Below are 13,419 nucleotides of genomic sequence, written 5' to 3' on the forward strand. Positions count from 1 at the left end.
ATTCTGGTATATGTGCATCATAGTTGAATATTCTTCTTCCTGTTCTCCATGTAAAGCTTTAATGTAAATTCCCAGTGTTTTCTGTTAACTCTTACTGCTGTCCCGGGGTTGGTTCTAGCATGGAGAAGCAAATTATTTGCCTCTGTTCTGTTACTGTTAGATTTCTGACAGTGGTGTGAGCATGCTAATCCCTCAGCTCCTCTTGGATTTCTGAAAAACAATGATGATTATTTTAGGGAAGTGCTGACCTACTCTTTTAATAAAGAACTTGTCTTGTATTCCACTTTCCCATTTTTAGAATCATGGTTCATATTGCTCTTGCTTCACAATCATGTAACATCCTTGTGGCGAGTACAGCAGTTGCTTACCTGGAAAAGTAATATTAGTAAAGTGTGTATTTTTAGCTGCCTTTTGATGTGATGTAGCAGCTGGAAACAAGGAGGAGAGACAGTATGAGGTGATCAGACAGCACTGACAAGCACAACTTGGGAACCACTGCTTTGGACTTGAGACCAAAATGTGGGGAAACCATTTCGCAGGCCCGAGTATGCCCATTGTTCCTGGCACTTCAGTGATCCAGATGCTGGGGCTTTGCTCTTGGTTGTCAAAAGCTTTATTTGAGGGTCCTCCTCGTGGCTCTGTTGTTGGCTCTCAGTGTTATTAATGGACAAAAAAAAGAATGTTCTGTGAAGCTTTTTGTCTATGTTAATATGCATTAAAAATATAAAATGAACAGGCAGTTCCATACATACATAAACAGCAAAATATCCCTTTGATATCACTGACTAACCATAAATATCTAAATTAAAATATATCCTAACAACTAACAAAATTTCTGTTTTTCCCCTCTGTAGTAATCATGTCCACGACCCAGAGAAGGAGCCTTGCAAGTTCATGTTGAGGTATATTCTCAAGACAAGACACAGTGACTCGTATGCTTTTCTGGGTAAGAAGGGTATCTATATTCTCTCAAGTGTGACAAAAAGTACTGAACCTTCTAAATTTAACTAAAGAAAAGCACAGTCTGTCAAGCCAGTATGGTGGGGGTTTGTGGGTGGAGAGTTTGGTTGGGCTTTTTTATTTGTTTTTGAAGGTTTCTGAGCACATGTAGAGAACTTTCTGCCCGTCTAACAGTCTTAAGACATTTTGGACTAATGCTGCAAAGGGAAGAGCAATAAAGAGCAATTTTAGAATAAAACACACTACTGAATAGCATATGACTGTTTGGTTAGGAAAGTAATTCCAGTTCATTTCTAGCCTGATTTCCCAAGGGACTGGAGTTTACATACTCACTTTCTTTTCCTTTCCCAAAAATTTTAAACATCTCTCTGACTAGGAAGAGAAAAAAAATGTAGAAGTCAACCTTATATATACTGTGCGGACAGTCTGGCAGCCAGCAAACATGTGCTCCCTCATGGTCAGTGTGGATATTCTGAGACACCACAAACAGCTATGATTATTGCAATGACATGATACATGGTTGGATGGTTCCTGCAAATCTGTGTGATCTGACTTTATTAGTTCTGCTGCTCCTAGAACTCCTCCAGTCTCCCAGCTTGAACCAGAAAAAAACAACAAACCAACAAATTAAATTTGGTGGGGTTATTTTTCAGTCAGGAAGACATTCCTTGCTCATTTGCTTACACACTTTTACATGTACCTGGAGCTCTGTGACATCTTCGTGTCACACTGCTCAGCAAGTGTCTCCCTCCTTAATAACTACTTGGGTGCTGTGCAGATTGTCATTAGCACTGTGTTCTAGGTAACTTGTACCAGTAATCTCCAGAGACTGCTGAGGCCTGTGATCTCCCTTCTTCCCCCCACCTTCCTCATCTGCACTAAATTCTTAGTCTTACCTAATGCAATTTTATATTGGTAGGTGTCTTTATACCCAGCTTGGTGGGTTTGCTGGATCATTTGATGATGGGGTGAGGAAAAAAGCGTTTGCTTTCTGTTCCTATAACAGTCAGGTGTTTCACATTCATTCTGCTTTCATGCCTTTTCTGTAAGCTGTCTTTTGACTCTTCCCCAGTCCCTGTGGATTCTGCTGTGTAGCCATGGGCTTACAGTTGTGCTTCTATCTTAAGGGACTTCTAGGCTGGGTCACTTGAGTATTGCTTGCTTGTTTATCATCCTCTTTACTTCATGAGCCCTAGTGCATTCAGTCACTGCTTCAGACTCCTCTCTAGTAGTGGACAGAAAAAACTGCAGCAACAGAGGAATTTCCTCTCTAGTTGTGAACAGAAAAAACTGCAGCAACAGAGGAATGTTGCTTCAAAATGATGTTTCCAAAAAACAGAGCAGTTTCCAGAAAGAGTTAAGTTAGATAAGATGACATGTTTTAGTTCTTTAAGTTTAGCACTTCCCTCAGAACTTAATTAGATCTAATTTAGCTTGGCATTGCCTGACTTTTTTTTAGTACAGAATTAGCCTGTTTCTCTCTGTCCTAGGGCAGTCCTGTGTTTTTGGCAGTCTTGTTCCAATTATCAAACTCAGTTTCTGAAGATGTAGTTTCAGAATACACACTGCTAATGTTTTTATCTTTTTACTGTATCTTCATGATTCACTGTCATCATGTTTCTTCTTCAGAGCTGCTTTCTTTTTAAGTGTTCTTACTAAATATAGAAAAGCTCCTTGGGCTCTTTCATTCTTTTATATCTTAAGTAATAAAGCTAGACCATTGGTTGGTTGGTTTTTTTCAGCTGTTTCATATGGCTTACATTAATATATCTCAGATACTGTAATTCTACACTTGTCTTTTGGCAATTGCCTCATCTAAGAATGATGGATGCTTTTTTCTCCTAAATTTCTATTTTTGTGCAATTTTTAAAAATTTGTCAAGTTACAGCTTGGAATTTATCTGACCTGCAGCTGGAGCTTTTGCTTTCAGATGATGATCTGGACATTTGCAGTGCACTTGCTGGGTTTCCCTAACTGCTCTCATAGTTTGAACAGTTCTTATTCAGGATTTGTTCTGCTGCTACTTCTTGAAGCTTATCAGGGAGTCATACCTTACATATGACTTAGAAATTCTTCCTAAAATGAAGTATTTTAGACTGTGTATTTTCTGTCCACCAGATGCAACTATGCAGTCCTACTTATGTGCCTACAGAAAACTGAGAGGGCCTGCATGTAGGTGAAATGTTACTAATTTCCCAAACATTTTCTTCATGGCAATTTTTCTAAATATCATAAGAGTGTGATGTATGTTGCTTCCACATAAACATACAAAGGTTAGGGCCCTTTTTCAAATGTGATGTGCTCAGCTAATAGTTATGTTGCATCTGTAACTTAATTAATAACTGAAGATGTATCCTCATATTTTTAAACTCTATTTTTATTTTAATGTTTCTTCTCTTGTATTTAGGTAACATAATCCATGGATAAAGTGGGAAAGATGTGGAACAATTTCAAATACAGGTGCCAGAATCTCTTTGGTCATGAGGGTGGAAGCCAAAATGAAAATATAGTTGTGAACTCCAGTAATTGCTCATCTGCTAAAGAGAAAGCTATCCAGATAACTGATTTGACTCAACAGCAGCCCAGCAGCCCTTTGAGAGAAAACATTGCTTTGCAATTAGGTTTAAGTCCTTCAAAGAATTCAGCAAGGCGGAACCAAAACTGTGTCTCAGAAATTCCTCAGATTGTTGAAATAAGCATTGAGAAGGAGAATGACTCATGTGTCACCACAGGAGCTAGACTTGCTCGAAGGGACTCATACTCTCGGCATGCTCCTTGGGGTGGGAAGAAGCTACCAAAACCCAGAGCTCCTTGGATACAGATAAAAGATTTGGTAGAACACGAAGTGGTTTGCAGAGGAGGGAGAGGAGGTATGGGGTGAGCTCAGTCCATGATATGGATGCAGTATCAAGCAGGACAGTAGGCAGCCGTTCTCTGCGACAGCGTCTGCAAGATACTGTCGGGCTGTGTTTCCCCATGAGAACTTACAGCAAACAGTCCAAACCTCTGTTTTCTAACAAAAGGAAGATCCATCTCTCTGAACTAATGCTCGAGAAATGCCCTTTTCCTGCAGGCTCAGATCTGGCTCAGAAGTGGCATTTGATTAAACAACACACAGCGCCTGTGAGTCCTCATTCGACGTTTTTTGACACATTTGATCCTTCCTTGGTTTCCACAGAAGATGAAGAAGACAGGCTCAGAGAGAGACGTAGACTTAGTATTGAAGAAGGGGTTGATCCCCCTCCCAACGCCCAAATACACACTTTTGAAGCTACAGCACAGGTTAATCCATTGTATAAACTGGGACCAAAGTTAGCCCCTGGTATGACTGAGCTGACAGGGGACAGATCCGTAGCACCTCCAGGGAGCTGTGACTCTGAAGAGGACACCACGACGCTTTGCCTGCAGTCGCGCAGGCAGAAGCAGCGTCAGATGTCTGGGGAGAGCCACGGCCATATCAGCAGGCAGGGGGCTTGGAAAGTGCATACTCAGATCGATTACATCCACTGCCTCGTGCCAGACTTGCTCCAGATCACAGGTAACCCGTGTTACTGGGGGGTGATGGACCGCTATGAAGCAGAAGCACTTCTGGAGGGTAAGCCCGAAGGCACTTTTTTGCTCAGGGACTCTGCACAGGAGGACTACCTCTTCTCTGTGAGCTTCCGTCGCTACAACCGATCGCTGCACGCGCGCATCGAGCAGTGGAATCACAACTTCAGTTTCGATGCCCACGATCCCTGTGTGTTTCACTCCTCCACTGTTACAGGGCTTCTGGAACACTACAAAGACCCCAGCTCTTGCATGTTCTTTGAACCGTTGCTCACTGTATCTCTGAACAGGACTTTCCCCTTTAGTCTGCAGTATATCTGCCGGGCAGTAATCTGCAGGTGCACTACGTATGACGGAATTGATGACCTTCCTCTACCCTCAATGTTGCAAGACTTTCTAAAGGAGTATCACTATAAACAAAAAGTCAGGGTGCGATGGCTGGAGCGGGAACCTATAAAAACAAAGTAAACGAAATCAAAATAAGCTTCTAGAACATGCTTTATTATTTCTTTTTTTTTGGTGAGTTACAGTTTAACTGCAGCGAGCGCACCGACGACGTCTAGCTTTTCTGCAATATCCTATTTAAGCTGAGTGTTAGTATCCTGTCAGATGCTGCCTGCTGTTAATCAAACTAAGTTGTGATGCCTCTTGGAAACAATAAGCAGACACAATTCTGCAGGTTTTTCATTAAGGCCTAATGAAAATATTTTTGCTAATTTCTAAATATTTTGTTTCCCTTTTATAGCTGTAGTAATTGGATGAAGAAACTATGAGGCATTTTCCATGGGGCATTCATGTAATGCTAATAAAGAGAGGCTTTATCAGAGGAGCATTTTTGCTAATATTTGAAGTATTTTTTTAAAATTCTTTTCTTGAAAATTTTCCACTACTCAAAGTACTAATTTAGCTCACAAACATGTTTCCAAATACTAGTGAATAAGAGGGTTTTCTTTTAATGAAGAGCAGTTCATTGGAAGCAGTCCATTAAGAGTTAATGGTGCTTTGATGCTAACAGATGAATCATGCTTTTCTCAGTGTATAAGGTTTCCTAATCATTAAGACTTGAATATGCCTGCTCAGTACTGTAATTCTGTTATAAACACTTGGAGATTTAAGTGGCATTGTTAGGAAAAGTAATACTGTCTTGGACAGTTAAAAATACCTTCCAGTGTGAATTGCTGCTGCAGTGGCAGGACACAGGGTTAGACTATTGCCATGAACCAAAAGGTTGTGGGGTTTTTCTGAAGCAGAATTTGGTGGCCTGACTGCTAGTAACTTACAATGGAAGGTAATAGTGAAAAGAAAAAAATGTTTAATTATTTAAGGTCATCTGATATTTTTATGGAGAACATGACAAGTGGTTGAATTATTATAATCAGAGTACAAAATCTGACATATCTGAACTAAATGTCAGGTTTCAAAGGTACTGTTACACTTTATTTGTAAATATCTTTCCAGACGCGCTTTTAAAAATGTTTTAAAGTAATATGCACTGATTATAGTTTCAACAGATTACTTAGAAACAAGATTCTAACTTCTGTTTGCTTATTTAATTGGAGATGGAACTTAAAAGTAGTTCTGTCTTAGACATTTTGCACTAAAATTTTGTTGGAATGCCCTGACCCCTGTTTAATGTTTTGTACCAATTATGAGTGCTCCCTAGTTTCTTTACCAGCTGCTACAGTATGTTATTTCTTACTTCTCTATGGCAGTGACCTGTGCGAGGTAGGGAACATTTTGGCTGCAAGTACAATAAACGTTATTCTTGTATGCTACACTAACCCTTCTATTGATGTATTTTTCTGCTTGCTGTGCCTTGTTCTGGCTTTTTGTGCTAATAAAGTACAGTATGTTCAGTGTTATACTTGTATATCTGCTCTGTTTTTATATATTCCCGTAACTTGTAGCAGTTAACTGAATTTTTAATAGGCTTTTCTTAGTACTTAGTCTAGGTAATGCACAAGTACTGTGCAGTTGAATATTGGTTGGTCAGCACACTGTATTCCTGGTTTTTGTTCCAGAAACCTGACAGTGTACACCAGTGAATAACATTTCTGTAGTCACCACAAAGTAATGGACTTGTCTGCAGGCATAGAGCAATTTACAGGTTTTTGTAATGTAAAGGATAAGTGTTAAGCAGAAAGTGTTCTAAAACATTATTGATCCCCTGTAATGGTTGCTGAAGGTGTTTCAGCTTGTTATATAGCTAACTGCTAAGCTTGATATTTTGATACTCCCCACTGAGCAAGGAATGCTTATTCCTGTAAATTGACAGTACAGCAGTGGCATTTGATCACTTTTAGGCTATTTTAATGAATAGGTGTACATGCAAACTGGCCAAATGTCCTGTTTTTACCAAAGAATACTGTCAATTTATGTTGGGGTATTTTTTTAGTAAAAAACAAACAAACAAAAAAACACTCAAGAGTGGAGAGGTGCAATTTTTGTTCTATCAAATATTTATCCCAAGCTATGATAAACCAAAGTATTTGACAACTTCATCTGAACTTAAGTAAATGTATACGTTTATGTTGGTAGAGCTTAAAACTTTTACATCAATGGTGTTGTCATTTTTCCTGGACTCACAATGCACCTGAAGAGGAATGATTTCAATAATTTTGTAATGACTGGAACAGCACTACATAGAAGCTCATACTGCAAGGGGTTAATCTGAAGCACCCAGAAAGCACTTTAAAACACGTGTTTATATGCTTGTGGAAAATTTGTGATCCCGTTATGCATTCTTTGTAGATTATCTTCTTTCATGTGTTAAAAGATTTCAACTGTTAAAATGGAACTTTGCTTAGAATGTGTAAATCCTGAGTTTATGTAATTTTGTGTACAACTGTGCTAATGGTCTCTTAAGTTTTGAATCGTGTGTGTGTGTGTCCTTGGATATGCAACTCCTGGTTTAAAATCTGCTCTAAGCATAAAAAGAGGAAAAAGTCACCAGCATGAAATTGCACCTAAGTGTACCTTCACTGTGTCGTTCTCACTGTTCCCTCAGTCAGATCTGAATGCCAGATGAGTTTACTTAAGATCTTGCTTTCAATACTAGTGTCATACAGTCAGCCTGCAAACAAGCTTTGTCCCGGTGTAGGGACCTGTTTTTTGTTTACACCTGTTGCAGTTGCTCGTCATAAATTAGCTGTGACGTTGTCAATGTGGTCAGGAGTACACATTCATTTAATTTTTTCATCATGTGGTGGAATCTTCAGGTGGGGGAAAAAAAAAAGAAAGTATTAAAAACCCCAAGCGCTTATCTCAGAAAGTTTGCTCTTGCATTTGTGTAAATAATCTTTATGGAGAGATTTATTGCTCCCTTAAAACATGCAAAAAAGAAATGATCTATTTCTCTACAACTTTTTTAAAGCTTTGCTTCACTGAAATACACAGAATAATTTGCTGGTGTGGTTATACTAAATCAAATCACTTTTTAAATTATGGTAGACTTGAGCATTGACTACTCAAGTTGCAGTGTATTTCTTAATGATTACATACTCAGTTCTAAAGGCACCAAAATGCTGTATGTGGAGAAGGCAAATACTTGATTCCTCATTTGTTTGACCTTGTGGTTTGCTTCAGAAAATATTATACATGCCTTCTTAAAGATGTGTGCAAACCACTGATTCTTACCTTTCTTTTTGTTTGTTTAACAGTAGAATTCAGTGGAATAAGATTTACTTGTATTATTCTAATCTGATTTGGTTACATGACAGATCAGTTTTTGAGCATCAGTCTTGTAAAGAGTTCCTCCAAGGTGATTCTCATTTCTGCAGAAAGGGCTATAGAAAGGGCTTATTCCATAGTATTATTCTGTGAGAAATCTTTTTATGTCCCCATGGAACTGGAGGAGAGAAACTATAGTATATTTTGGGTATATATGAGGGTCTGTGAGTTGGGTTTTTTAAATTGGTTTTAAAGGCGTAACTCTTTTGAAAATACTCTTACGGCAAGTAGATACCTGGCCCAGGTGATTTACTTGTCAGGATGAAACTTCTGAAGAAAAGAAGGTACAAATCCATGTTCTGCATTTATGTACTTTAAATTTATGTGTGTTTGAAGACTTGTTGCTTACGAAATAGTCTTTGAATCGGAAGCATAGAGTCTTTGAAAGATGTCTGTGTATCCACAGTGTTTGATAAGATGAAGTCAGACCTTTTAGATGTCAAATCCTTAAGTCCACATTTAACTTTAAGGTTCTGCACTGCATAGGAACAAGCAAAGATTCTGAATTTCTGTGATAAAAAACATGTTTGCTTTAGTCCCCATGTGCAAGCCAAAATATTTGCAGAATGCTTTAATTGTCTCTGCTGCAGAGCTGCATGTAAGACAGAAGCTGTCGTGTCAGAAGTTGCTGAGTACCAGAGAGATGTATCTGCAGGGATCATGAGTCCTGTTTGGTTTGGTTTTTTACTCCCCAAAACTGTCTGGAAATACAGTACATAATGGAAAAATACCAACTGAATCTTTTGTGATTCTTTCTAAAATAACCATGTTTCTCCTTTTAAAACCACTCACATTTAAAATTATGAAAGTGCTTCTTGAATCTCATTTTCCTAAACTGTTGTTGTGAAATGAGCACATAGGTGCCAAACCTTAGTCTGCAGGAGTCTAGTACATATATATATTTATATGTTAATAAGATGCCTCCAAGCATGTTTGCATTCATGGTCTTTTTTTGAAGCTACTGAAGTACACCAAGATATATTGGTGTGCTTGGTGCATTAATAAATATATTGGAATCCTAAAAATTCTCTCTCAATTTTCTGTGTGTGGCATACTTTGCTAATGAAAGGACTATTTTATTCATACCTTCATCTGTATTTATATATTCTGGCCAGTTGATTGGTGTGTGTTTTCCTGCTATTGTCACACTTGCCTAAACAGTTGTTTCCTGACTGTGACCAAAGGAGATTTTTCATAATTGCATTTTAAATAATGGACAGAAAGCCAATCAGTTGACTTTTAAAGTGTTAAGTCCTATGTCTCATGGTATAGCACTGCTAATTGCTCTCCTTTTTGCAACGTTGATGGACAAAAAATCACTTAGCCTGACCATTGGTTGTATCTGCAAAATGCAGTTGACTTAAAATGTCTGAATTTTAAGCATTTTTTTTCTTTTTTTTAATTGAAAATGCTACTGATGAGGACTTTGAAAAGAGAAAGGCTTGATGTTTTCATGGTAAGATACAGAAAGTAGATATTTTGAAATGAGGTGAGGATTTCTGGAAGATGCTTTATAGAAGTTTTTCTCCTCTCTGTCTTAAATCAAGACTCTTTGAGAAAAAAAAAAATTTCTTGATGAATTTAACATTGCAATCATTTCAAGACTGAAACAAAATCTGGTGCTTTTACTTGACTTGCCTACATGTTGCCATACCGATTTAACAGTAGTTGTTTCAAGAAGCAAATCAAATCTGTTATTTCAATGAAGCATTGCCATTTCTTATTTTTATAAAATATTCCATTTGCAAAAATTGTCTATGAGCAGGATGTTAACCTGATACTGTGTTTGTTGTTCTCAAGGTAACTATTGTGTGTATGCTTTTCGAGCTGAGTAAGCATTCACTTTGTAAATTTGCATTAAGGCTACAGCTGTTACCAGCTAGGTTCCTCAGGGCCAACACAACGAGCTGAAGCTCCTGGTGCTTGACCCTTTTTTTTTTGTCTTCAGTAGGAAAAAAAAAAAAAGTACATAACTGTATGTGTGATACAGTTTGTGTTGCAGATTTCCTTGTTAAGCACACAGCTACACTGACAAGCAGAAACATATCTGAACTTGCTTGTCTGGAGTAAAGCAGCCTCTCTGACTTCTCAGCAGGAGCTGTAACGTGGTGGCAGGTTGGCAGAGAGGAAGCAGAGTTAGGTTTTGTTCTTCAGAGGAGCTGTTAAACTGAACATGGTGTGTGCTTCCTGTGCGATAAGGTACGTTAGCCCCGAAGAACCCTGAGAATTTCAGTAGTGTTTGGGAGACAGAGAAGCACTTGGCTGCTTCACCACTTCTCGCTTTCGTACTTGTAGTTTTGCAAAAGCTCGAAGAGATGTATTTATTAAAACTGAATCTATGTAGTCACTGACTGTATAAGCTCTGCTTTGTAATATCTTTACAGAGATAGCAAATTCCTACACCATTATATTTCAGCTGTTTGGGGAAAATTAATAATGACACTGTGGGCACAAATTAATTCAGATTGCACTATAAACTTTCTTACCAGAAGCCTTCATTCTTACGAAGAACTATGCGATTCCTGCACAGAAACTGTAGCTTTGGGTGGTGTGCACTTTGATAGGTGTCCAAAAAAGTGGCATCCAGACGGTCCCTGGACCTTTTCCGACATTCCAGTTGAAGGGGCTCTGGCAGGCCCACTGGGCACTCGAGGAGTTGGCTGGCAAGCACACCCTGCCGAGCGTCACCCGATGCCAGCACCTTGTATAACTGCTGGTTTAGGTCTCCCGAGCTTAGATGTTCTTTAACTCGCTGCAGCTTAAATGTTTCTCCACCCTTTCTAATTTGTCTTTGTTATTTGGTTGCCAAACTGTCTTGCATCCTACTAGAGTAAGAAAATAATGTGATTTATGGCTACCCAACCAGTGTATTAAGTAATAGATGGCTCTGTCTTAATAAACAGGGTATAAACTGCTGTATTGTTTTCTCTTCATATTTTTGGGGGGGAGCAAAAAGCTGTGGGTTTAATGTGTTTGTGTCTATACTGTAAATGCATAGTTTTGCAAATATTTAGTTGTTGTACATGTCAAAGCAGTAAGTAGTTAGATCAAAGTAATCAGTAACTCATGTTTGTTCCAGTCCATTTCTGAAATACTTGAGTGAAGAGATCCACAGGTTTGAGTTACTGTCTTCAGGTGTTTCATCACACTCTGAAATTCCACCAAGCTCTTAATTTAGCAAGTTCTCACTTAAATCTCAAGTGGTTTTCTCCCCAGGTGTGGGCTAAGGACATGGTTTTGTGATGTAAATGTGTCTTCTAGAGCACAGCCCTTATGAACACAAACTAAAGAACAGATGTAGATATCACCCTGTAAACTGGGGGGATTTCTTCTCTGTGTCTGGTGGGAGCTGCTCTGCAAGCAAATGAGTGCAAACTATAAATAATTATTAAAACTGCACAAAATGCTGCTGCTGAAGGGCACAGCAACAACCGTGTGACGAGCTGAAAAAGTATCGTGGGCTGCTCTGTAAAATTATTTCAGGCTCCTTAATTTGTTAATTATATATTTTCTAGACCACTGCTCCTAAAAATACATTTAGTATCAGCTCCACTGGAGTATTTATCTCTCATCACTAGTGAACTAATAGAAAATCCAAACCCTGAAAACAAACCGTGGTGTTTTGGCTGTTTTACGTAGAGATTGCCTTTGTAGTTTTAGCTTCATTGGAATATGCAGAAACCTAAGTGTCTTAAACTTTGCTGAAATAAATCCATAATTGATTAATGAATGAAAGTTTTGGAAATTGACTTGCCTATTACAGTGATGGGTTTGAAATAGGAAGTTCTAATTCCTTTATGTTGGATATCATCATAATATTATACAATTATACTTTGTGTTTAGCTAAGGAAGATACAGGCACAATAATATTTCAAAATGGTTTCAAAACATCATGTGGTCTGAAGCTAAGATTTCTAGAATCAGTATCTTCTGTCACTCTCCTAGGGAAGGTAATTTTAAGAGTCTGGCTCAGAAAGCTGTTGTACTGTGACTTTGCAGGTGTTTAGAACAGAACATATCAGTATATAGAATAAATATAGGAGAGGCCTGAGAAAGAATGTGGCTGGTTACACTAGTGCAAGTTGTGCAGAAGAGAATACATACCTGTAGTGGTGTTGCTTGGGCTTGTAATTGTCCATGTAAGCATTTATTTGGTTACCCTGATCAAATGTCGATAAGAAGGCAAGAGCTTTTAGCCCTGTGAAAATTCCTGAAGGGATGTTGCTGCCGCTGAACGCAGAACACCTGGACAAATGAATCTGTAAGAAAGGTTTGTGGTGTCACTTCAGCCCTGAAGCAGCTGGTTATGTGAGGAGCATTAGTATGGTTTCACCTCTGATCTTCCCAAAATCTGATGGGATACCTTGGGTGTGGTTGAAATAGTGCTGGCATGCCTTGCTTGTGAGACTGTTCTCACTTTCCTCTCCCATCAGGTGTTCTGATGTTGTAAGGTTGTAAACTTGCAGTAGGGGTTTCATGTTTTCTTCTTAAAATTTACCAAAATGAATAAAAATCGATATTTATAGGGTCTCAAATCTTTAGAATAGCTTAGTTGTAGCTCTGTTTAAATTAGTAGGAAAATGTAAAATCATTTCAAGAGTGGGACACAGACTTCATAAGAAGGTCACAAAGAGCTGCTTGGAATCCAACTTGCTAGATGTGGGGTAAGTTGGACACATTGCTGCCTGCTAGCTCGGGTTTCCCTTTAGCAAAAGAGTGATGAGATACTTGGTTCATCTGTGAAACACTTTGTGCTTTACGGAGGAGCAGCATAACAGAACTAATCTGCATTATTTGAGAATGTCTGACACCCTTCAACAAGTAGTAGACCTGAGGTAAATATGTGTCCACCCTCAGTATGTGGAATTCAGCATTTTTGCTCAAGGGATGACTGACATGATATCTACAATACACAAGTATGTAGTGGCCTGGCACAAAGTGCCACATGCTCTTTGTTTCCTAACCCAGCCCTTTGTCGAGCCATAGTTTGGATTTTCCCCACATGAAGTGTTATTTTCTTCTTACAAGCTCTATTGTGGAGACACTGTTTTTTGCCTCCTTGCTTTTGTAATTTAATGTTTTGTATCCAATCTGATAAGGCTGATAAACCTGCAAGCAGTATGTGAGGAGAATTACCTGGCATGAGCCAACGAATTGCTGAGATTGTTATCATTCTGTACT

The 13,419-nt window shown here is 38.6% G+C and overlaps 1 protein-coding gene across 1 annotated transcript; it reads left to right on the forward strand.

The window, feature by feature from the left end:
• The first annotated feature begins 887 nt into the window (after positions 1-887).
• On the forward strand, positions 888-6,834 carry SOCS5 (suppressor of cytokine signaling 5). Its single transcript, XM_009070921.1, is given in 3 exon segments — positions 888-946; positions 3,368-3,749; positions 3,752-6,834. Coding segments are annotated over 2 exon segments (1,596 nt in total). The 5' UTR covers positions 888-946; positions 3,368-3,379; the 3' UTR covers positions 4,978-6,834.
• Positions 6,835-13,419: the final 6,585 nt, after the last annotated feature.

Source organism: Acanthisitta chloris, unplaced genomic scaffold (assembly GCF_000695815.1).
Source record: "Acanthisitta chloris isolate BGI_N310 unplaced genomic scaffold, ASM69581v1 scaffold10623, whole genome shotgun sequence".
Lineage (NCBI taxonomy): Eukaryota > Metazoa > Chordata > Aves > Passeriformes > Acanthisittidae > Acanthisitta > Acanthisitta chloris.